Source organism: Manis javanica, chromosome 15 (assembly GCF_040802235.1).
Source record: "Manis javanica isolate MJ-LG chromosome 15, MJ_LKY, whole genome shotgun sequence".
NCBI classification, from domain to species: domain Eukaryota; kingdom Metazoa; phylum Chordata; class Mammalia; order Pholidota; family Manidae; genus Manis; species Manis javanica.
The window spans coordinates 76,765,405-76,789,661 of record NC_133170.1 but is presented as its reverse complement, the minus strand read 5'-3'; the positions used below and the strand labels follow the sequence as shown (position 1 = coordinate 76,789,661).

General features: G+C 47.0%; 1 protein-coding gene across 8 annotated transcripts in view; it reads left to right on the top strand.

Annotated features, from left to right (window-relative positions):
• The window catches only part of LOC140846470 (small G protein signaling modulator 1-like), an 81,137-nt gene that overhangs the window by 17,194 nt on the left and 39,686 nt on the right, over positions 1–24,257 (top strand). For 6 of the 8 annotated variants that reach the window (XR_012125594.1, XR_012125593.1, XR_012125595.1 and 3 more), the window contains 7 exons: positions 8,809–8,884; positions 12,689–12,851; positions 14,998–15,150; positions 18,506–18,573; positions 18,857–19,002; positions 19,140–19,271; positions 21,908–22,032. Coding sequence is in view for 5 of the 8 variants with exons in the window: in XM_073222862.1 (XP_073078963.1) it covers positions 8,809–8,884; positions 12,689–12,851; positions 14,998–15,150; positions 18,506–18,573; positions 18,857–19,002; positions 19,140–19,271; positions 21,908–22,032 (863 nt within the window). In the remaining 3 variants the exon portion in view is untranslated. Of the gene's footprint in view, positions 1–3,099; positions 4,101–8,808; positions 8,885–12,688; positions 12,852–13,286; positions 13,384–14,997; positions 15,151–18,505; positions 18,574–18,856; positions 19,003–19,139; positions 19,272–21,907; positions 22,033–24,257 lie in introns of those variants that run through there. The other 2 variants (XM_073222861.1, XM_073222863.1) reach the window with 2 other exon arrangements.

Below are 24,257 nucleotides of genomic sequence, written 5' to 3'. Positions count from 1 at the left end.
GAGCTGGCCCAGACTGAGATTAGTCTGGGCCGTGACTCCCCATGAGGGAGTCTGCCAGGCAGACCCGCCTGGTGGCGCCAGCCCTGCCAGAGCAGGCTTGGTGAGTTAGAAAACCACTCCTGTGTGTTTCTCCCTCTCTCACACTCTCACTGCATGATACTTCTGACACCAGAGGTGTGGGTTTTCTACACACCAAGCCATTCTGTGACACCAGCTGGGTATCCTACAATTTAACTCAGTTCTGACACTGTCTACCTGGAGGTAGCATCAGATCCCACAGGTTAAGGGCCTAGTCCCACAAGACTGCCCTCCACTTCAGATGCCAATTGCAATCCCAGGTTGTCACCTACACTTCTGATGACAGGTTATATATAGGTTTCCTGCAACCCCCTTCTTGGGTTCGATAATATGCTAGAATGGCTCACAGAATGCAGGGAGACACTTAGGTTTATCAGTTCATTATAAAAGGATATGGTAAAGCATACAGGTGAACATGCAGATGGAAGAGATGGGAAGGACAAGGGGCGTGGTGCTCCCGCGCCCTCTCCAGGTGTGACCCCTCCCAGCACCTCCATGGTCAGTGACATGGAACTCTCCAAACTCCATCCTTTTGGGGTTTTTATGGAGGCTTCATCATGTAGGCGTGCTGCATCGTCAGTTCAATCTCCAGCTCCTCTCCTCTTCCTTGACGTCATGGAAGGGGGTCGGCCTGACTGTTCCTAGCTTCTTAGTCATGGCTTGGTGTTTCTGGAGACCAGCCCCTATCCTTAAAATGCTATCTAGGAGCCCACCGTGAGTTTCCTCATGAGAACAAAAGATACTCCTATCACCCAGGAACTTACAAGGAAATTAGGAGCTCTGTCAAGGAACCCAGTTCAGAAACCAATATATGTGTTTTCTATTATTTCTCAGTTAAGTGAACTACTGCCCAAGGGCCAAATCTGACCCTCCATTTGTTTTTGTAAATAAAGCTTTATTGTAATACCCACACCCTTAGATATTGCACATGGCTGCTCTTGTGCATTACAAGGGTGGAGTGGAAGAGTTGAGACAGAGACTAAACGGCCAGTAAAGCCAACAATACTCTCTAGACCTTTACAGAAAAATTTTGCAGACCCCTGCCCTTGTACCTCAGGGTCTGAAGTCCTGCATGCCAGGTCTGCCCCTGAAACTTCCTCTGTTCTGACTTGGAGAAATGTCTTAGTCCATTGGGGGGCTGTAACAAAACTGTCATAGACTGAGTGGCTTAAACAAACATGTATTTCTCACAGTTCTGGAGGCTGGGAGGTCCAACATCAAGATGTTGGCAGGTTCAGTGTCTGCTAGGAACCTACTTCCTGGTTCATAGATGGCCGTCCTCTCCCTGTGTCCTGTGCGGCAGAAGGGAAAGGGACTCTCTGGTCTCCTTAATAAGGACATTAATCCCATTGATGATGGCTTCACCCTCATGACCTAATTTTCTCCCAAAGGCTCCACCTCCTCATACGCTGACATTGGATGTTAGGATTTCAACATCTGAATTTGTGGGGGAACATAAATATTCAGTCCATTGCAAGGGTTGTCCCCCTGAGTCTCAGTTTCCTCCTCTGTAAATGGGGAGAGTTGATCTCTGTGTATGGTGTAAAGTGCAGGTCCAACTTCATTCATTTGCGTGTGAACATCCAGTTTTCCCAGCACCATTTGTGAAGGGATGCCTTTCCATTTATTTCTGTTGTTTTAAATTTCTCTCAGCAATGTATTGAGTTTTCAGTATACAAGTCTTTCACTTCATTGGTAATGTTTATGACTAAGTGTTTTCAATATACAAGTCTTTCACCTCCTTGGTCAAGTTTATTCTGAAGTGTTTTATTCTTTTTGATGCTATTGCAAATGAATTTTTTTTTAAATTTCCTTTTTGGATTATTCATTTTTAGTGTTTATAAATACAACTGATTTTTCTGTGTTGATTTTGTGTTTTGCCATTTTGCTGAGTTTGTTTATTAGTACTGAGTTTTTTTTATGGAACCGTTAGGGTTTTCCATAGATGAGATCATGTCATCTTGAACAGAGATACTTTTACTTATTCCTTTCTGATTTGTTTTTCTTTTTATTTCCTTTTCTTGCCTAATTTATCTAATCCTTTATCTAACTAGAACTTGCTATGTTTATCTAACTAGAAGTGCTATGTTAAATAAAAGAGTGGGCATCTTTGTTTTGTTCCTGATCTGAGAAGAAAAGCTTTCAGTCTTTCACAGTTGAATAAGATGGTAACTTGGGGTTTTTCATATAATGGTCTTTATTATGGAGGTAATTTCCTTCTGTTCTTAATTTGGTGAGTGTTTTTATGATGAAAAGATGTTGAATTTTGTCATTAGTTTTCTGCCTCAACTAAGATGATTATGTGGTGTTACTTTCTTCATTATGTTTATGTGGTATATTACATGAGTTGACTTTTATCTGTTGAGCATCCTTGCATGTTAGCAATAAATCCCACTTGGTCATGGTTACAGTCTTTTGCTCTGCTGCTGAATTCTGCTTGCTGGTGTTCTGTTGAGATTTTTGCATCGGTATTCCTTCTGTATAGTTTTTGTGTAGTGTTTTGTCTGGCTTTGGTTTCACGGTGATGTTGGCCTCATAAAATGAGTTTGAAAGTATTCCCTTCTGTTCAATTTTTTTTTTTAAGAGTTTGAGAAGGGTTGGTTAATTCTTAGGTGTTTGACAGAGTTCTCCAGTGAAGCCATCTGTCTGGTCTTGAGCTTTTCTTTTTGGGGACATTTTAGATTACTGATTCAGTCCCCTTGTTACCTATAAGTCTGTTCAGATTTTGGTAGACTGCATGTTTTAGGAATTTATTTTATTCAGGATATCCAATTTATTGGCATGCAGCTGTTTATAGTATTCTCTTAAGAGCCTTTTTATTTCTATAGCATATGTTGGATTGTCTCCTGCAGTTCTGATTTTAGTTATTTGAGTCTTTAATTCTTAGTCAGTCTAGTTAAAAGTTTGTCAATTTTTCTGATCTTTTTTTTGGAGAACAACTCTTGGTTTTGTTGATTTTTTTCTATTGTATTTGTTTTGTTTATCTCTGCTCTGATGTTTCCTTCTTTGTGCTAGCTTTGGTTTGTTTTTAGTTCAAAAAGTTCCTTAAGGTTATAAAGTCAGATTATTGATTTGAGGTCTTTCTTCTTTTAACATAAGCATTTCCAGCTGCATGTTTCCCTCTTAGCACTGCTTTTGTTACATCCCATTGTTTTTACTACGTTGTGTTTTCATTTTCCTCAAGATATTTGCTAATTTTTCTTCTTATTTCTTCTTTGACCCATAGGTTGTTCAGAGAGTGTGTTAATTTCCACTATGCTGTTGATTTCTAGTTTTACTCCATTGTGATCAGAAAAGAAACTTTGTATGAATTTGGTCTTTTAAAATGTTATTAAGACTTGTTTTGTTTCCTAACATATGCTCTATCCTGAAGAATGTTCTGTGTGCACTTGAGAGAAATGTGTATTCCCCTGGTGTTGGGTGGAGGATTCTATGCAGTGTCTTGGGCCCAGGAGGTCTGTAATGCTGTAGTCCTCTGTTTCCTTGTTGAACTTCTGTCTGGTTGTTCTGTTGACTTAGCCTTTAACAAGATCCTTCTGGCCACGTTAAGATGAGCCTCTAGGAGACAAATGCAGGGAGACAAGTGAGAGGTTACAGTGTCAATCCAAAACAGATGTGGCTCAGACCAGGGTCACTTGGACCAGAGAGGTACTGTTGGGGGGATGTCCGTTCGTTCGGAGACGCAGGGAAGTCAGAGTGCAAGGTGAGAAAGGAATGCATTAAAGTGAGAGTGTTAGGGAATGACAGCATAGAATAGTAAAGGAAGGTCATGAACAGCTGCTCAGCATAGGGCTCCACCCCTGCTAACTCCTCAAGCCAGTGTTACCCGGCATCCAGTGTCTGCTTGGATCTGCATGGTGTGAGAACTGAGTCCCTACCACCTCAGAGTTTTGGGAGCTGCAGAGCACTGGATGGAGTGAGATCATGTTCTGCAAACTTCCTAGTGGTAAAGAAAGAAGACTTTCAGGCAGGCTACTGAAGAGCATGACTGTAAGCTGCAGTTCCCGGCCACCTAGGCGAAGGTAATTTGCAAGCCCAGATCTGAGCTCTCAGTAGCGCCTCCCTAGTTGGGATGGGGAGAGTGAAGGTTTGAGCTGAAATCTAAAATGAAAAAGCAAAGTAACAAAGACACCTTCACTGGAAAAGTGCAGAGACAAAACGTTGAAGTTGAACAGTGAGAAGTTTATTTAAAGCAAAAAGGAGGTCACCCGGATAAGGGGTGTATGTGGGCTGCTCCAGAGAAGAGGCACTCATGAAAGATTGGTAAAAAGTTAAAGGTACGCACTTAGACAGTGCAGGCGACCTCAGAGAGAGGAACGCCCTGTAAGGTTGAGGGTTCCCTCTTTTAAGGATTTTTCAGGAATGTGACAAAGGGCTGGGGTTGCAGACTTGTTAAGTGGTCCCAGAATGTTAAAGTGAACTTAACACAAGAAATTTACTGCTCTGATTTCTCCCTGAAATATGGAAGTCTTGGTCTGGGAGCTTTCAAACAGGACTGCCTGCCCTGCCCCTGAGGTGGGCTGAGTTATTGTCTGTTAGCTAAAGAGTATGTTAAGAATCTTACTTCTTAACTTCCTGGGTTTTAAAAGGCAATCTTATCTTTAAGATGGAATCTTTTTTGCTTTTACTGTTGTTTATGGCTGGGCTTGCTTGCCATGTATTGCCCAGGTTGTAAATTACATGATTAGGGGCTGGAGGAGAAAAAAACAGCATATAGGTTAAGTTAAAGAAGAAGCTGGGCTTTTTTTTTTTTTTTTTTTTGAGAGGGCATCTCTCATATTTATTGATCAAATGGTTGTTAACAACAATAAAATTCTGTATAGGGGGCTCAATGCTCAGTGCACAATCATTATCCATCTCAAGCCTAATTCTCGTCAGTCTCCAATCTTCTGAAGCACAACGAACAAGTTCTTACATGGTGAACGAATTCTTACATAGTGAATAAGTTCTTACATAGTGAATAAGTTCTTACATGGTGAACAGTGCAAGGGCAGTCATCACAGAAACTTTTGGTTTTGATCACGCATTATGAACTATAAACAATCAGGTCAAATACGAATATTCGTTTGATTTTTATACTTGATTTATATGTGGATCCCACATTTCTCCCTTTATTATTATTGTTATTTTTATTTTTAATAAAATGCTGAAGTGGTAGGTAGATGCAAGATAAAGGTAGAAAACATAGTTTAGTGCTGTAAGAGAGCAATTGTAGATGATCACGTGTGTGCCTGTAGACTATGTGTTAATCCAGGCTAGACAAGGGCATTAAAACATCCACGGATGCAGAAGATTTCTCTCAAAACAGGGGGGTGTGAGGTTCTGAGCCTCACCACTGTTGATCCCCAATTTCTCACCTGATGGCCCCCCTGCGACTGTGCCTGTCTTAGGTTGTTCCTCCCTTGAGGAATCTTACCCGTCTCTGGCTAACCAGTCATAGAAGCTGGGCTTTTTAGGAGGCTAAAGTGAATCTTAAAATGTCATGATCGAAGTGACACAGTAAAGACACGGACTATGCCTAGGTACCCTCCTTTATCTGGGGAATATTCAGACATTCCAGGCCTAGGTACTCCTGGCTTTTTGAGCTTTAACTGATTAATTCATTAACTCTGTGAGTCTTCCCTGCTTTTTTTTAACTGGTTAACTTTTTGAGTGTCTTTTAGTGGGCTTTCCTGGCCTTATTCTCTTTCCATCCTGCTCATATCTATTTTCCTGCCCAGCAGTATTGGTGAAGGGGATGAGAAATGGACTTAGGATATTTTGACGGCAGACCCAGTGTACTTGGCTCACTCTTTACAAGTTGGTATTTACTAGGTAAAGGAATTTTTCCAAGGTCCTACAGCTTGTAAGTGGCTGAGCTAGGATTTGAACCAAGGCCTGTCTGGCCACAAATTCTTAGCTCTTAGTTAACCACTGTGCTGCTCTGAAAACACTCCTGACCAGGGTGTTTGGAAACCCATGCCCCCACCCTGCCACTGCCTTCCCGATAGTTCACTATCACCCACTCCTTAGCCTGAACTCATGCCCCACTGCCCCTCTTTTCCCCAGCGACATCCAGGTCTGGGTGTCCTCCTCCTGTCAGGTTCTCTGACACTGGATTATAAACTAGCATCACTGTGTCCTGCCTCAGGGGAGCAAAGAGGAGGGAGGCAGGTGTCTAGGAAGGGGGAGGGGTGGACAAACACTCTGAGACCGTGTGGTCTTAATGATATGTCACAGAGGAGCTCAGCCCCTGGAGTTCGACAGAACTGAGTCTAAGCTTTGACTCTGCTGCCTACCAGCTGTGTGACTCTGGACAGGTTATACCACCTCTCTGTGCCTCTGTCTGCTCCCTTCACAAATAGGGGTGGTAATGCTGCTGCTCTGTTTGCCCATTGTTATGGTGGCAAAACATTTTTCAGCTAGAATATTCTACCAAAGCAGAAGTTGATTCTGATCCTTCAAGCCATTCATTCCTCAAGCAGAACGTTATTGAGCACCTCTGATGTGCCCGAACCATCGCTGCAAAGCAAGGAGACACAGTGCTTATTACCCTCATGTGGTCCACAGCCCAGCAGGGAGGACAGTGTGTGTGATGGATTCAGTATAAATCTGATGGGTGTTATAAAAGCTGCTGCTGTGTAAACCCAAGCAAGGGAATTTAACCTCCAGAGCAGGTGATGGTTCAGCCAGGACCAGAATACTGAGGTTTTAGGCATATTGATGCATGCATGCAGCTGACACTTATTGCAGGCACATTGTGTGCCAGGCTCTGTGCTCAGTACATGGTGTGTGTTAACTTGTTTGGTTCACCTTGAGGCAGGTGCTGTTCCTATACACCCTTTATTCAATGAGAGAGCTAAGGTTCAGAGAGGTGATGTAACTTGCCTGAGAAAACACAGCTAGTAGCTAGAAGGGCCACCGTATGGCAGCTGGAGCCAGGCTGGAAAAAACCGTATGGGGGTAAAATTATAATATTCCAGAATCTCTTGCCTGGCTTTAGTGCATCTCCATATCAACATGGGTTCCTCAGGGGTGGAGAAGAGTAGTTCATCTCCATATCAAGGGGTAATCACCTGGGCAGGAAGGCTTATTTGAAGGTTGGAGGGATGTCTCCCTTGCTTTTGCCAGAGCAGGAAAGAGACAGCCCCAGGCTGCAGTTTGTAAGCAATAAATGGGTTTTAAACTTTACTTCTCCATTTGACTGATTTTGGTTTTAGAGGTATTTTGCCCCAGGATTTCCTCTCCCTGGAGTTACACTGTAATAGCTGGAAGTCCAGCTCTGCTTATTCCCAGTGGTATGGCCTTGGGTGGGCCAGGTTGCCTTCCTGAGCCTCAGTTTCCAATTCCATAAATGGGGCCAATTCCATGGACTTGACTAGGTAGTTTTCAGACTTAGAAATGTTGTCAAAGTCCAGGTTGGAGATCTCTGAGCTCAGAGGTCAGCTGCTGTTCACAGGAAGGGTGCTGACTTGGGTGTGCGGGACATGGGTGGTGTGCCAGCTCCGGGGTGGGCAGTGCCATGTGGTTTTCCAGAGAATGTGGCCAGGGATGCTCTGAGTTGAGTCTTCCTCTCCAGGAGGCAACCAGAAGGAAGGGGAAGAGGGACATCAAGAGCCTGAGACCGTCCTCGGGTGGGGGCATTGATATGCTGGCCTGGCTGAATCCGCAGGGGCCGCACGGCGCCCAGGAAGGGAGCAGAGGCCCACTGAGAGGGGTGGGCTCAGGACTGTGCCCCATCGTCCCATCACAGGCCTGGTGTTGTAGACCTGGGACCTGCCTCTGAGTTGATCTCTTCTGGCCTCCTCAACTTCAAGGTGGGGAAACTGAGGCCCTAGAGAGGAGAAACTCTTTGTGAAAAGCTGTACAGTGACTCTGGGTGGAGTGAGGCCCAGAATCTAGCAAAGCAGCAGGGTGTTCAGGGCCCCAGAGGTTCAGCCATGAGCAGAGGCATGGCTGCCCTTTCAGCGTTGTGTCCCTGTGCCTGGCACATCAGAGGTGCTCAAGAAAGCAGAAGTGCACGCCCAGCCTGGGGACCCACACTCAGGCTGGGACTTTGTCTGCTCTGGGCCAGCTCTACTTCGTGGGGGAAGTTGCTTCACTCACTGAGCCTCTGTTTGCCAAAATAAGATCACAAGCCCAGCTGGTAGGTGTCTGAGCAGAGATGTGGACTCAGATCCACCAGATTCCAGTGCTGACTTATCTCTCTACATCCTCCTGATTCTTTTATATGTCTGTTTCATGCATTCATTCATTCAGAAAATATTAATTGAGCCCCTACTGTGCACCAGGCACCATTCTAGTTCCCATGGATAAAGCAGTGGACAAGGAAAACAAGGTCCTGCCCCCTGAGAACTTATGTTCTAGAAGAGGGAAACAGACAGGAGCAGATAAACAGATGGGGTGGGACTAATGTAAATACACTCAAGGAACTATAATAGGGTGGACGGAGCAGAGGGAGAGGGCTGCCTTAGGTGTAATGTGTCAGGGCAAGAGCTGACATTTCATGTGACACCTGAGAAGACACCTGCCATGCGAAAAGCCTGAAAAGTGAATCCTTTAAAATGTGAAGCGTGGTACCGTCACAGGCCTCGGGCTTCCAGAAGACGCTGCGAGGAGGGTGTGGAAGGAGAGCAGTTACCCAAATCTCGCCAGCAGCCCGAGAAGGCTGTGAAGGGGGACGCAGGTCTTTGGGACGTCTGCACCCTGGTCGTGTTTCCCTGTCCCTCTCCCGCTGTCTTTGCCGTCCAGGTGAAGCAGATCATGGAGGAGGCTGTCACGCGGAAGTTTGTCCACGAAGACAGCAGCCACATCATCTCCTTCTGTGGTGAGTCTGTGGCCCGTGGCTGTGAAAAGTGGCTTCTCTCTCTGTGGGCTGCCCTGGGGAAGTGGCATCTTTTTTTTTTAATTAAGGTATCATTGATAGACAATGTTATGAAGGTTTCACTTGAGCAGCATTGTGGTTTCAACATTCGCCCGTATTATCAGGTCCTCCTCCCCACCCCACTGCAGTCCCTGTCCACCAGCGTAGTAAGATGCTATAGAGTCACTACGTGTGGGAAGTGGCATTTTGAACAAGGGTGCTTATGTCAGTTTTTTGCTTTGTAACTCCAAAGTTATTTTCAGATTCCAAAGGGACTCCCTTAGGGAATTTGGAAATACAGAAAAGTCGAGAGAAGTAATTAGGAACGACGTCTGCCCCCATGAAGAGGTAACCATGCTTAACTCTGGAGGGACTGCCTTCCCTTCCCGTGGCCTCAGTTCACACTGACCACATCCAAGAGGCAAGTGGTCTTGCATCCAAGAAATGGGCTCCATGTCCTCTCTTTGCTCTACCTGTGGCTGCCCAGGTAAAGGGAGAGGATGGATAGGGATCCTCCTCTTAAAAAATGTATGGGATTAAGAGCCACTGACACATCCCGAGGGATCATGTCCAGCTCGCTCAGCGAAGGAGGCAGGCCTGGGCTCCGAGTGTGACTCGGGCTTCTCTTCTTGCACTAGCTATGCTCACGAGGTTCCAGAAATGACCATGCTGCCCGGTTCATACTGTACTTTGACAAGGGCTAGAGATGTGTTTTGTGTGTCCCCGAAGTCAGGATCCAGCATCTAAGTTTCTTTCTCCTTGAAATACTTTATTTCATCACTGGAGTGTCTGATCATGGAGGCCATGCTGTAATTCCCCCCTCGTGTCTTGACCCCACGGAGAGGCCAGAGCGAGGAGACCTGGCAGGGCAGTGAGCTTCCGTCCAGATGGCTGGGGGCACCATCCATGGTCCTGCAACATGCTGAGCACACGTTGTGACCTGGGAGCCCCCTGACATCAGTTCAGCCTCTTTGCAGCCAGGCAGACTGGGGTCAAATCCCAGCTCTGCCACTTTTTTATTGAGTGACCTTGGCAAGATTTTATTTTTTTAAGTGAGATATATGATACATGTATTTAAAAAAACTTTTTATATATACTTAAACATTTAAAAGATTTAAAATATTTTATATGTTTATAAATATGTATATTTAAATAAACACATATGCACATATACACACACAGGCAGACCTCATTTTATTGAGACATGCTTTACTGCACTTCACAGATTCTGTGTTTTTAAAAAATTGTTTCGTGGCAATGCTGCGTTGAGCAAGTCTGTCAGCACCATTTTTCCGACAGCATCTGTGCACTTCGTGTCTCTGTGTCACATTTCAGTAATTCTCACAATATGTCAGCCCTTTTCATTGTTATACTTGTTATGATGATCTGTGATCAGTGATTCAGATGACTCACTGAAAGCGCAGATGATGGTTAGCATTTTTTAGCAACAAAGTATTTTTAAATTAAGGTGTGTATACTGCTTTTTAAGATATAATGTTATTATACACTTAAAAGACTGCAGTATAACCCAAACATAACTTTTACATGCCCTGGGACACCAAAACCTTCACTGGACTCGCCTTATTGCAATATTCACTTTACTGTGGTGGTCTGGAACTGAACTTGCAGTATCTCCAAGGTCTGCCTATATATATACATTTGCACACACATATGTAGACACTTCAATGTGAGTATGAGAATATATGCCCAATTTTTTTCAACTGGACATTTTTATTTGCAAATAAAATGATATGCATGTCTCCTCCAGGACTTGCTAACATACCTCCTGATTAAAGATTTAAAGGACTAGGAAGTGATAAAAATCATAATAATTCTCTAACTCCGATCAAAGTCTTTCAGCAAGAGAAATTTGATGGCACTAAATGAGGCCTGAAGGCTCTCCCTGAGGTTTCTCTAATCCCTTGTTCCTTCTTAGCCATTGTCAGAAACAACTGGGTGATGTCTACAAAGCCTGGAGAGATAATTACTACAGTATGAACAGATGAAAAGTACTGTATGTGTAAGCAAGAACGAGGATCTTTGAGAGATCTGCACCCAGAATAATTTAAATCCACAGGCAGGTTAGGCAGCATGTGAACATTCATTCAAAGCCAAGTAGTTGCTAACAAAAGCAGTACCCCAAAACCTCTCAATATTCCTCTTTACACATTTCGTGACCTTGGCCAGGCTCTTAACCCTTGAAGTGCTGCTGTGCTCTTTTATGGAATGACGATAACTAATATACTCAATTCTGGGGTTTTGTCCTAGGTTTTTAGGTAAGGTAAACCTTAACACTAGTCTGACACCCAGCAGGTTTCCAATGAGTAATAGTTCTTTTTACATACAGTTAACTCTTGAACAACATGGATTTGAACTGCATGGGTCCACATACATATACCTCGATATTTTTTCAATAAATATATTGGAAACATTTTTGGAGATTTGCAGCAAGTTGAGAAAACATTTTCTTCTCTGTAGCTTACTTTATCATAAGAATACATTATATAATACATATACAAAATATGTGTTCATCAGTTGTTAACGTTACAAGTAAGGCTTCCAGTCAACAGGAGGCTATTAGTAGTAAAGGTTTCTGGGGAATCATAAATTATACATGGATTTTTGACTACAGGGGGCGGGGGCAGTGCTCCTAATGCCCACATTCTTCAAGGGGGGTCAGCTGTACTCACTTTTCCCATAAACATTGATTATGCTCCTTTTACATACCAGAGTGAGCTCCCAGTCTGGTGTATAAGCCAGATAAGATACAGATAAGAAGATTCTTAACAGAGGGCTGCCCAGAGTACCAGAAATAAGATAGGGGCTATCGGAGTTTCCCACATAGAGTCTTTTTCCCAGAGGGGAACAATGAGGGCCAGAGAGGGAAAGTGTTTTGCCTGTGGTCACACAGCAAGTTAGTCGTAGAGCCTAGGCTACAACCTTGGCATCCTGATTGGAGGATGGCTAGGCAGGGCCTCCAGGGAAAACACAGAAATGGGACGATTATTACTGAGTTCTCTCTTCAAATGTCCTTTGTGGAAGCACAGTGTTGTTAGCACACCTTGGGCTCAGAGACCTGGATTTGGAGCCCGGCTTCACCACTTACTTGCCAGGCAGCCCTGGACGATTCAGTTCACCTCTTAGAGCCTCAGTTTCCACATCTGAAAAAGGGGCATGGCTTTCCTTTCTTCCCTGGCTGTGGCAGAGATTGAATGAGACCCATAGTGCTAGCTGGCACTGGAATTACAATAGTAATGACAACGACGTGGTTCCTTAACCCGGGCAAAGCTCAACAGAGCTGGTATCCAGTCGCCTCTCCCTGGTGGACGGGAGGAATAGCTGACGTTGGCAAAGCACTCACTGTGTGGCAGGCTCTGTGCAAAGTGCTTTCCATGCTTTTTTCCTACCTCATCCTAACAGAAACCTTGTGAGATTAATGTTCTTACCACCCCTATTTTACAGTCAGGAAACTGAGGCACAGGGAGGGGCAGAAGTTGCCCATAGTTGCACAGCTGGTTAGCGGCTGGCAGAGGATGTGCACAGAGATGTTCTGGCCTCGGGCGGTGAGCTGGGTTAACCACTAAGCTCTCTTGCTGCCTTTTGAGGGGGTGGAAGGTAGAGAGGCATACATGCTCTTCCCTAGGATGCTGTCACCCGTTTTGCGATTGTGGGGCCCCCAGATCCCCAAGGCAGCCCTGTGTGACTGAGCTGGGCTGGTTGCTGGGAGCATCAGCAGAGCAGAGCCTGCTGACCACTGTGTCTGTGCAGCGGCTGTGGAGGCCTGTGTCCTGCATGGGCTGCGGCGGCGGGCGGCGGGTTTCCTGCGCAGCAACAAGGTCGCAGCTCTCTTCATGAAAGTGGGCAAGAGCTTCCCACCTGCTGAGGAGTTGAGCCACAAAGTCCAGGACCTGGAGCAGCTGATCGAGAGCATGTGAGTGTGGAGTTCAGGGTGTGGGCGGGGGCACTCCCGACCCCAGAGGACAGCCCATGCCTTCCCTGAGCTTGCAGAAGCCTGTGCCTCCTCATGCGCCACCACCCTCCGTCCTTTCTGCTCCTCAAAACTGCCGGACTCTTTCCTACCCCAGGGCCTTTGCACATGCTGTACCCACCACCAGGTTCACACCCTTCATCTTCCATGGCTGGTTCCTTGGTATCATTCAGGCCTTCCCCTAGCTAAGGGTAAATTCTAACCCTCACCCCATTTTTCTTCCATATTGATCTGTTTATTTTCTCCCCAGTTGTTAGCACCATCTGTAATTCATATTTTTGTTTAGTGTTTGTTTATGTAATTATGCATATCTTTGTTTACTGTTTATTTGATTGTTATCTGTTCTCCCCCCACCACCACCACTCTAAATGCTATGAGGACACGCAGCTACGTCTGTGTTACTCCCCATTATGTCCCCTGCATCTGGGACAGTGCCCAGCATGTGATAAATGGCCAGGAAACAACTGTTGAATGAGTAAGTGCCTACTGGGAGCCAAGCCCTGTTCTAAATGCAGGACAAATCAAAGTTTAATGAAATCAATATGGTTTCCGATTGCATGGAGCAGTAGCTCACATTGAGGCAACCACTGGAGGGGAGACGTAGCTTCACTCACTTTTCTTTGTGGCTGATTTTATGTATCGGGAGGCAGCTCCTGACCTGAGTGTGTGTGTACAGGAGTGTTTCCACCAGAGCCACCCCTGGAGTCCCAACTGCACGGCCAAAGGATGGCAGATAGGTTCCAATTCCAGTTGATTCTAGTGGCTGCCCAGGGGATTGTGTCATGAAAGATTCTAGAGCTTATTGGGCTTCAAATGGTTGGGATTCATGGGAAAGAGTGCATGGGTTGATTAGCTATGTCTGTTATGGGCAGGAGAATGGAGAGACAGGCATGCATGCCATGTGTTTGCTGTCTCTGCCGTGGGAGATCACTCCACTTCACAGCATGAGAAATGGCCCTTTCCTTGCGCTGCAGGCCCTGCCGGCCTAGGGCTGCTGGCCAGAACTGCACGATGGGCTGGCCTCTGGGTTTGGCATTGCAAACTCCCATTTGGAATCTGACCCCTCAGCCATCTGGTCTTCTGGTACCTTCCAATCCATCTGCTAAATTCCCAGGTGTTTGCTGATAGCTTCTTAAAGGGCTGGAATTCCATGGCCCTTCCATAATATTGGGAGTTCCTACTGCACGAACTAGAGGTGCCCATGCCAAGTGGTAAAAGAGAGCCACTCATTCATTCATGTAATCAGTCATTCAGGAACTACTTATGAGCCCCTCCTATATGCCAGACACTGTGGAGATACAGACATGAAAAAGGCCAATGCTTGCCACATGGTAGATTCTGAAGTATTTTATTTAAAAAGGTAGTGAATTGCTTAGTCCGTGCCCTCAAGGTCACATTGGGGAGGGGAAGACAGAAAAGGGATGAGGAAGTTACAGAGGAGGCTGAGGGAGCACAGGGGGGGCCCCTCCCCAGCTCTGAGTGGCCCAGGAGGGCTTCCTGAAGGGAGGGACGCCCTCACAGATCTGAAGAGTGAGGAGGGGCCAGCCTGGGAGTGGGCCGGGGAGGGAAACAGGGAAGAAGCAGCTCCTGGCAAGTGCTCAGGTGGGCGCCTGGCAGCCTCGGGGACCTGCAGATGTCTCTGGCTGCATCGCGGAGGGTCCGGGGAGGAGAGGAAGGGACAGCCGCAGAGGAGAACCGCGGCAAGGTCATGGCGCACTCTGCTTGTCATGTGGAAAAGCTTGCTCCTCCAGGGCAGTGGGGAGCCCCTGAAGGAGATGATGCAAGACTCTTCTTGGCCAGCACTCCTTTCCGGCAGAGAGAGAGAGAGAGAAATATGGAGAGCAATATCAGTATGAGAATCTGGGTTGCCCGTCAACAGTGTATGGAAGTGTCTTTAGCCACATCTTCACATCCACTGGGTATTACTATTTTCTCAACTCTTTACACAGAGCAATGTGGGCTCTCAATGTTGTCTCAGTTGCCATTCCTTCATTTTCTAGAGAAATTGAACATTTTTCCATTTGCATAGTGGTCCTGTGGGATCTCCTCTATAGTGAGTATCTATTCTCCTCCTTGACTGGCCTTGAAGGCGAAACCAGATCCAGGGCCTCCAGGAGAACGTGCGGAAGCTGCCGAAGCTGCCCAGTCTGTCCCCACTTGCCATCAAGCACCTTTGGATCCGTACTGCCCTGTTTGAGAAGGTCCTGGACAAAATTGTGCGTTACCTTGTGGAGAACAGCAGGTGAGTGGGACAGGCCAGACACCTATCTGGGCGTGCTCTACCTCCACCTGCTGACCCTCACGGGAATTACACCCTCTCACACAAAGCCACTTGATTTTGAAGTGATGAAATACAGGCCTTCTGGATGTTTGACTCTGACCTAGCTTAGCGTAGATTCTTGGGAAGATTCGGGTGCTTAATAGCAACACAAGGTCTTCATATTTGCATTGGGATATTCAGGATCTTGTAATCTTAGGGACTTTCCTTCTCCTGTGAATTAAACCCACAGTCTATTCACCAACTATGGCCCTAAAGGAATCACTTAGTTTCTCTATGCCTCTGTATTTTTTGGTAAATGGGATAGGGATTACTGCCACTTGGGAGAAGAGTCAAGAAGGGGCATTAGTGAGAACAACATTACAGAAATGAATAGTGATTTTTACATTTTCTTCCCTAGCTCAGATTAACCTGGTGTAAAGGTTTTATAGTATGAGTCTTCTTGGCAACCATTCATCCGTGCATGTATAAATTAATCCAATAAATACTTAATGAGCATCTACTATGTGATAGGCAGTAACTTAGATGTTGGGGATACATTGGTCTTACCTGTCAGGTTAAAGAACTTGCATATTATGCCAAGAGCAGTGGGGAGCCACTGACAAATCCACTATCTGAGACTCCTCATGGCTAGCCCTCCTTTCCAGCCTGAGAGAGAGAGAAATATCAGAATCTCCCTATCTTTTGGTATATGAAAGTACCTATTTAACCACATCTTCACACACAGTGGGTTTTATTGTTATGTTTTATTCTTTGCCCATTTGCTGGGAAAATATGTATGAAAGTACAGAACAGAGAAATTGGAGGTTCACCATTGGTATAATATAGTTAAGTAAATGACAGGCTTTATTTGGATTTCACCAATTTATATATATAATTTTATTCTATATGGTTCTATGAAAATTTTAATACATGTATTATTTCATAGGACCAACACCACATTCAGGATTTAGAACTGTTCCAAAGGAACCCATCACCCTGAAAAAACTCCCTGGCACTACCCTTTAGAGTCACATCTCACTCCCAACCCTTCCTGCTATTTTCAAAGGCAGCCTTTCTGAAGTTTGTGATCATGTTGCTGCTGATGTTAGGAATGGATGCTGAATGGCAGAGTGGAAAGAGCCTTGAAGTAGTATCTTCAGATCTGATCACAGATTGTGGAGACTTGATGTTAAGCATGTCTAGGTCATGTCAGTTCTGCTTCAGCCAATATTCTGGTTGATAGAAGATGGCTTTGGGGTAAAATGGCAATGATGTGGCCACTACTTGTAATAACTGCCTTGTGTCAGAGTCTGTGCTGTTGCTCTACACGCAGGTCAGCATTTAATTCTCCCAACAATCTGGTCAGGTGAGTTCTCGCATTCTCCTCATTTTACAACTGAGGACACCAAAGCTCAGACAGGGTAATCACCCAGCAACACACAGCGAGGGAAGGGGTTGCAGAACTGGGCTCCCACTCAGTCCCTCTGACTCTAGATCCCGTGTTCGTCACTCCCTGTTGTAGGATGGGAAGAGCCAAGCTGGCTGGGTATAGCTTGCATCCACCTGCTGTGTGGTCTGCAGCAGTCTCTGACCCTCTGTGGGCCTGAGATCCCTTAGCATCAGAACTAAGTAATTTCCAACTCCAAAATTCTGTTAGTATCTAGACTGGACAAGTTTTCAAAGAATTAGAAACTACACAACTCAAACAAACCAAAACCAAAATCACCCAGCACAAGCATTGTATTCATGGGATCACATGTGTGAAGAGTCAGAAGCTGGGGGCATTTCTGAGCATGTCAGGCCAGTGTCATCCACATTAGGTATCGGGACAGGAAGGCCTGTTAATGCAGCCTTTGGGGAGATACCACAGGCTAAAAATTAGCATTTTATTGGCTTCAGTAACTTTAGAAGAGCAGACATCATCTTGAGACAGGGACTGTGGGCTTAGAGTAGGGTGAGGGCGTCTGGGGGCGGCAGGAGGGAGAAAGCAGGTTAATCACAGTTAACAATGTAACAATGTGCAAAGAAACTCCCAGCAAAACTCTGTTAAACATTAAGGGAAGTCAGAGTCACATTAGTTCTCTAGGGTAAAAATATCAAACTAGGAATTCTTCAGTGAAATTAGTTAAAACTAAAAAGCCAGGAGTAACTTGGCCTGGAATGTTTGAATACCCCCCGGGGTAAGAAAATACCTCTGCATAGCCCATGTCTTCATTGTATCAATTCAATCATGCCTCTGTGGGATTTGCTTTGGCGGCTGAGGGGCCCAGCTTAGTATTTTTTTTTACTCTACCCAGGTGTTGCTTTTCCTCCTCCAACCCTGATCAAGTGAGTAGCAATCAGGGCAATTGATTTAGCAAGCAAGCTCAGTCATAAACAAGGTAGTAAAAACAGGAAGGATTCCATTTTAAGAATAAGATTGCATTTTTAAAGCCCAATTGGTTATGTGGGGGGAACTTGGTGATGGTTGGAATCTAATAATCACAATGTTCCTCATGTAATTATAGATTAATGATACCAAAATAAAAAAAAGTAAAAATAAAAAACCCAATTGGTTAAAAAGTAAATTTCTTAACACACTCTTTAACAAGCAGACAATAACTCAGCCCACCTTGGGAGCAGGGCAGGCAGTCTTGACTGATACGCTCCCAGACCAGGAAGCTGCTATCCTGGGAGGAAATCAGAGCAGTAAATTTCTTGTAAATAACCGGAGGACTAATAAGAAACTGAATGTCTCTTCAAAGATAAACCTTGTGGTTCCACTTAGCAGGTCTGCATCCCTAGCCCTTTGTTCTCAACCGGCGTAAATCTCCTAGACAACCCCCCCCCCCCTCTCTCGTCCCCTCCAGGCACCAGGAGCTCTGTCCTCTCACTTTATTTCTACATAAAAGCCTCTGCCTTGCTCTCCCACCTTGAGTGTTTGCAAAGTTCATTCTTTGAATCCACAAACAAGAACCCCGGCATCAATCTGAGCCTCTAAGTGACTTCCTGTCTGAAATGGAAGGTGCGGTAGAAGCAGATGGTTAGCCGGGCCTCAGCAGCCTTCTAATTGTTATTTCTGGTGCCCTCACCAAGGCTTGATCATAGGCCTGTATGAAGCTCGTGCCAAGCGCTGTGCTGTGCACCTTACATCTGCTCTCCCTCCCAATCCTTCCCATAGGCCTATGGGATAAATGTTTGTTATCCCTATTTACAGGTGGGGCCGCTGAGACTCCCAGAAGTAACTGGGAGGCAGGCAGGGGATTGAGCCCTCTCTGTTCTTAACCGCCACGCCGCTGTCTATTGTGCGCCCTCTGTGGGTCGCGTCCAAACCTACGTGTCCTTTCCTCTCTTGCAGTAAATACTATGAGAAGGAAGCGCTCCTGATGGACCCTGTGGATGGCCCCATCCTTGCGTCTTTGCTGGGTAAATGGTTTGGTGCTCTGAGCTTCACCTGGATCTCTGTTCTTGGCTCTGGGGGTGGGGGCACCTCCTAAGGGCCATTCTCACCTCCGTCTAGCCTCCTGCATCACACCTCACTGGTTCCCTGGCTCTTGCTCCCAGGATCTATGCTCGCCTCTCCTTAGTGGGATCCTGGAGCACCTTAGCTGGCAGGGGGCAGGGTTAGTGAAATAGGTGCCCCCTCTGGAGGTAGACGGGAGGCGGAATTGCTGTGGCCCTGGATTCCCAGCCCCCGTGTGCTCCGCAGTGGGGCCCTGCGCCCTGGAGTACACCAAGATGAAGACTGCGGATCACTTCTGGACCGACCCCTCGGCCGACGAGCTTGTCCAGAGGCACCGCATTCACAGCTCGCACCTGCGGCAGGACTCGCCCACCAAGCGTCCGGCCCTCTGTGTGAGTGCGGTGAACGGCGGGCTGACAGGGCGGGGGGTGCGGGTGACTAAGTTCCAGACTTAGTGTGGAGGTGAGAAAGGGTGGGGGCCTTGAAGGTCGCTCCGGGCCTCACCCTCCACCTCCCTTCACATGGCCAGATCCAGAAGAGGCATTCGAGTGGCAGCATGGATGACCGGCCATCCCTCTCTGCCCGTGACTATGTCGAGTCCCTGCACCAGAACTCCAGGGCCACCCTGCTCTATGGCAAGAACAACGTGCTGGTCCAGCCGGTGAGAGTTCTTCCTGGGCCCACCTTCCCCCGGGGGTCTGGCTCCAGGTTATGGAGGAGGGATTCCCTCTGGCTCCAGGTTGTCCATCCATCCATCCACCCACTCACCCATCTATTATTCATTCATCTACTGACATCTCCATCTCTCCATCCACCATATGACAGTATTTCCTTCTACCCATCCATCCATCCACATTTCCAGCCAATCAACCAGCAATTCTCTTCCAGTCTCTACACCCAACCACCCCTCCATCTATGCATCCACCCATCATTCCTTTATCCATCTGCCTATATTTATATCCATCCATCCATCCATCCATTTGTCCATTTATTTTCCAGTCCCATCTTTACCTGTCCACCCAGCCATCTGTCCATTCATTCTTTCTTGCTATCACTTACTCATCTAGCATACATTTATTCTGAACCCTCTAGATGCTAGATGCTTATAATATTAAGATAAAAATCTCCACAGCTGATATTTATGGAGAGCTGCCTATGCATCCAGCACCATGCTAAGTGCTTCTAACTGTGTTAACTCATTGAAACCTCACAATAAACATTTGTAGCAAATAGTAATATAGATGGTAACACTGAGGCTCATACAGGGGCCGTAAGGGGCAGAGTTATGATTTGAATCCGGGGTGGCCAGAGTCTGTGCCATTCACCAGTCACCCTCTATTCCCCAGCACTGAGCCAGGCCCCGGGCGGGCGTGGTGAGTGGGGCACATGAAATCCCTCTCCTCATGGGATGCCTCCTTTGCGGTCTCCTCCCTGAGACCATTTGGATCAGGGTGGGGTTTGGGGTCAGCGGGGAGGAAGCAGAGGGCGGACTGTCGGCCACCCCAGCTCTGCAGTCACAGCTGTGATCGCTGGGTGACCCTGAGCAAGTCGCTTTTCCCGCTGAGCCTTAGGACCCACATCACAGTGGGCACCAGACTGTGTCCTTAGACCTGAGACGCTGTAAATTAAGATGCTCCATTTTTAAACATAGCATCAGGAAATTAAACATTATATGCAATGTTTTCTCAATGCCTGGATATTTTATTTTACACTTTTGAAGGGGCTTTTTGAGACCATTTGGATATATATTTTTAAATTATACATTACTCTTATATGCACACACCAAGGAATATATATTTGAAATACATTAGTGAAGATAGTCCTAAAACGTCACATGTCAGGGTCCAATTTTCTGTATCACTTTTTGACTGAGAGTCATTGCTCTCCTTATTTTTCCACCAAATATCATTTTCCATTCCATCAGAAGAAAGGGTCAAGAAATTACAGCCTGTGAGCCAAATGTGGCCCTCTACCTGTTTTTCTAAGCAGTTTTATTGGAACACACCTCTGCCTGTTTGTTCACGCATCATGTATGGCTGCTTCCGTGCTGTGATGGCAGAGCTGAGTGGCAGCCAGTGAGCCTGTGTGGCGCACGAAACCAAAAGTGCTCCCTGTCTCTGACCCTTCACGGAAGAAGTTTGCTGACCTCCGATCAGGAGCATAGGAGGTGCAGCATTTCCTCCAAGCGTGTGCTCTTCGTTGTTGCTTTGCAGGAAAATCTGGAGTAGTGGCCCCCCTGCAGTGGTGACTGATGGGTCAGACATCACCGTGCACTCCGTTGCTCTATTCCCAGTCTCGCTCCCTACACAACAACTTTTCGATTCAAAGCTGAAGCACAGTCTCATTTTTTGAAGACATTTAAAATGGCACCTGTCCTCCACATGTGATGTAACAACGATGTATAAAACTTAAAGTAACAACAACCTGAACAGCTCTGACAGAGTTTGCATGAGGTCAGGCAATGACATACATCACAATTGTGAGATGCCACTGAGCATAAGATGCATCTCTGATTCAGGTACATTAAATTGTGGAAAGCAAACATGCCTCTTGGAATCGCTGAGATGTTGCCACACATCTGTTTACACATCATGTATGGCTGAGATACTGCACCTGCCTCATGGGGCTGCAGGCACGTGTGGCTCAACTGGGGCATGGGTGTGAAGCTGAGCCAAGCCTGGTACACACGAGCAGCTCAGTGTTAGTTGCTGTGTCTACACGTTGAGGTGAATTTGGTGGAGGGGCTGCCTCCTCTGTGTGTGAGGCTTGGACACAACCCCCTCCGGCCTGCCCCACTTGGGATAAAACAGTGGTGATAAGCTCTGCAGGCACAGTTGGGAGGTCAAAGGGTCAGGCTGCAGGGTGGGGGGTGAGGCATAGGCATTTGGGGAGGGGGCTACTGGGTAATGTCTTTGGATGAGCTCAGCTGCCATTTCTTTCTCCCTTACGACAAGCCAAAATGATGCCAGTTAAATGCTTTCTGTTAAGGAAAGGATTGTAAAGAACCGTCCAACTCTGCCCGTGCAGCAGGGCATCTGGAGGTGCAGGTGTGAAAGCATTGGGGGTGGGCAGCATTCACAGCTGGACCTATAGAACCCAACCTGGGTGGTTGGCTGCAAATGGCTTTGCCTAGCATGGCCCCCTGGAAGGCCTTGGGTTGTCCAAATGCACACGGCCTTGGAAGGAAAGCCCCAGCCTTCTGGCTCCAGGTGTGCATCCACGAGTCAGCTAGATGAGGGTCCATGCCCGTGGTGACTCCAGCACTATGACCAGGCCTGGGTCCTCCTCTCTCTGCAGAGGGATGACATGGAGGCTGTGCCAGGATACCTGTCCCTGCACCAGACGGCTGACGTCATGACCTTGAAGTGGACGCCCAACCAGCTGATGAATGGGTCTGTGGGGGACCTGGACTATGAGAAGAGGTAGGTCACCATGTCCCTCCTCTCCCCTTGGCACAAGGAAGTGTGTACCACCCACCTGGCCCAGCCTCCCTGCGTCTGTGTCCTCATGAGTAACTCAGTGCCCCAGGAGCCTCCGGGAACTAACCAGAAGAATCTTGAGGTATGCGAATTAGACAGAGCCCTGGTCAAAACACCACCCAGGGAAAGAAGTCTTAACCAAAATCTTGAAAGCCTGCAAATGGCAAGTATTCTCCCATCTGCTGCCACCTTTCCCGTCATTTAGTAAAAAGGGAGGCAGGAGGGACTGGTTGGTGGGCGTCTTGTTCAGGGCTTGTGTCCTGTGATATCCTGGGATTTGTAAGAAGCAGTAAAGGCTTTGGAGGCATGCTTCAGGGAAACACGGGGGTCGGGGATTCCCTGCTGCCCTCGCTGTGTTCTAGCACAATCAGAGAAGGCCTCAGGAAGAGCAGAGGGAAGCCACCGCGCGGAGGTGTGGCCAGCTTGGTCATTTCAGCTGGAGGAGTCATGGCAGCTCGTGGGGGGCAGAGGCAATGGTTTTGCTGCTCTCAGTCCACAGCTAAACCAATTTTTCTACATTTTCTTGATTTCTTAAAAAGTTTTGATTGTGTAGAACTTGTAACATACAAACATTCAGAACTTTGGTACCCGTCTCCCATCCCTAACAGCCATCCACCTACCCTTTCTCCCCTAGCTAATTATTCTGCAGCAGCACGGGGACATGATAGGATTTCATTTGTGAATATAGATGTGTGGACGTACATGTATGTACATCAAATAAGGGCCCTTTCCAAGGAGCATGACCAGAGCACCGTATTGTGTTCTGTTTAATGGTGCACTTCAGTGTGGGTAACACCGGGCCGTCATGTGGGTACTGCCACTCTCTAAGCTGGTCATTTTCTGTGCAGAGCTTGTCGTCTGTCCTCAGACGGGATCAGTGCGGGGCTCATAATTCGGCCCCAGCCAGACTTCAGAGTTTCTGATCAAGAAACCCTCACGGCGGAGCAGTGAGGTGCCCAGGAGATGCTCTTGGCCAGGAAGCTTATCTCAGCTTATTCATCCTAAACCTTGGCGTTGGGCCCCCCCTGGCCTCCTAGCGGAGTCTGGGTCAGACAGAGCCCTGAGTCTCCTTCGGAGCGTTTGTGAAACTGCAGTCTCACGATAAACCTGTACTTACTTGTGTACCTAGTGCCTTGCTCTCCACGCCTCAGTTCCGTACAGGCGAGGAGACTGTCTTGCCCATGTCTTCTCTTCAGCACCTGCCCCAGATCATAGCACATAGTAGGAGCTCAGACAGTCTTTGTGAAATAAAGCAGGGTAATCAGGGGACCTGGATTCATTCATTTATTACCCGAGTAGCTACGGTGTGCTAGGCGCTGTGCTAGTGACAAGAGCAGTAGCAGAGGCATGAAAGGAGAGACAGTCGTTACCTCCTTAGAGCTCACACTGTATTCACACTCACTGGAAGACACAGGAGAGGAGCAGACGGATAAACGGGTGTGTGGGGCCAGGTCCTTGCTCGGACCTCACTCACTCCCTGGGGGACCTGGGTGGGGTACGCCACTCTCCCTCTCCGGGCCTCAATTTCCCCTTCTGTCAAGTGAGGGGGATAGACAAGATGATCTCCTTAGAACTCAAGGGCTCCCAAAGGGTTTGTGGGGGCTCCCTAAACACTGATGAGCCTTCCACTACGCACCAAAGCCTGAGGACCTGTTTGTTGGTTGGACTTAAGCCCCGGGTTGTGTGTGCGGGAAACTTCTTGTGCTAATGTTTCGGGAGATGCATTGGGCAAAATGATTGCCAAGCACCCCACCGCCAGCCCAAATCACTAGGGACTCTGTGCTTGGGCGTCATCTTTTCTGCTAAGGGGAACAGAGGTGACCAACAGCTTCAGAGGCCACCCCAGTCAGTCCACCACCACACTTGTGCCAAGGCCAGGCTCCCCTTGGGCTACTTTTTGAGAACTGTAGCTCAGCCACTTCCCTACTGTTTGGACTATTTGTGAAAAGGGACATCACAGGCACTTCAATATTTACTTCCAGCTGAATCTGAATTTCCGGTCACTGCCGATGGGGCTGGAGACTTGCCCAGCCCTTGGCTCTGAACCCCCTTGCAGCCTTGTTACCCTCACCTGGAACCCAGGGCTCAGTGGAAGGGGAACAACCAGGGGTGAGAAATATGGGCGTTAGCATGTGGGAAAGGGGTGCAGCATCTCTCTAGGGACCAAA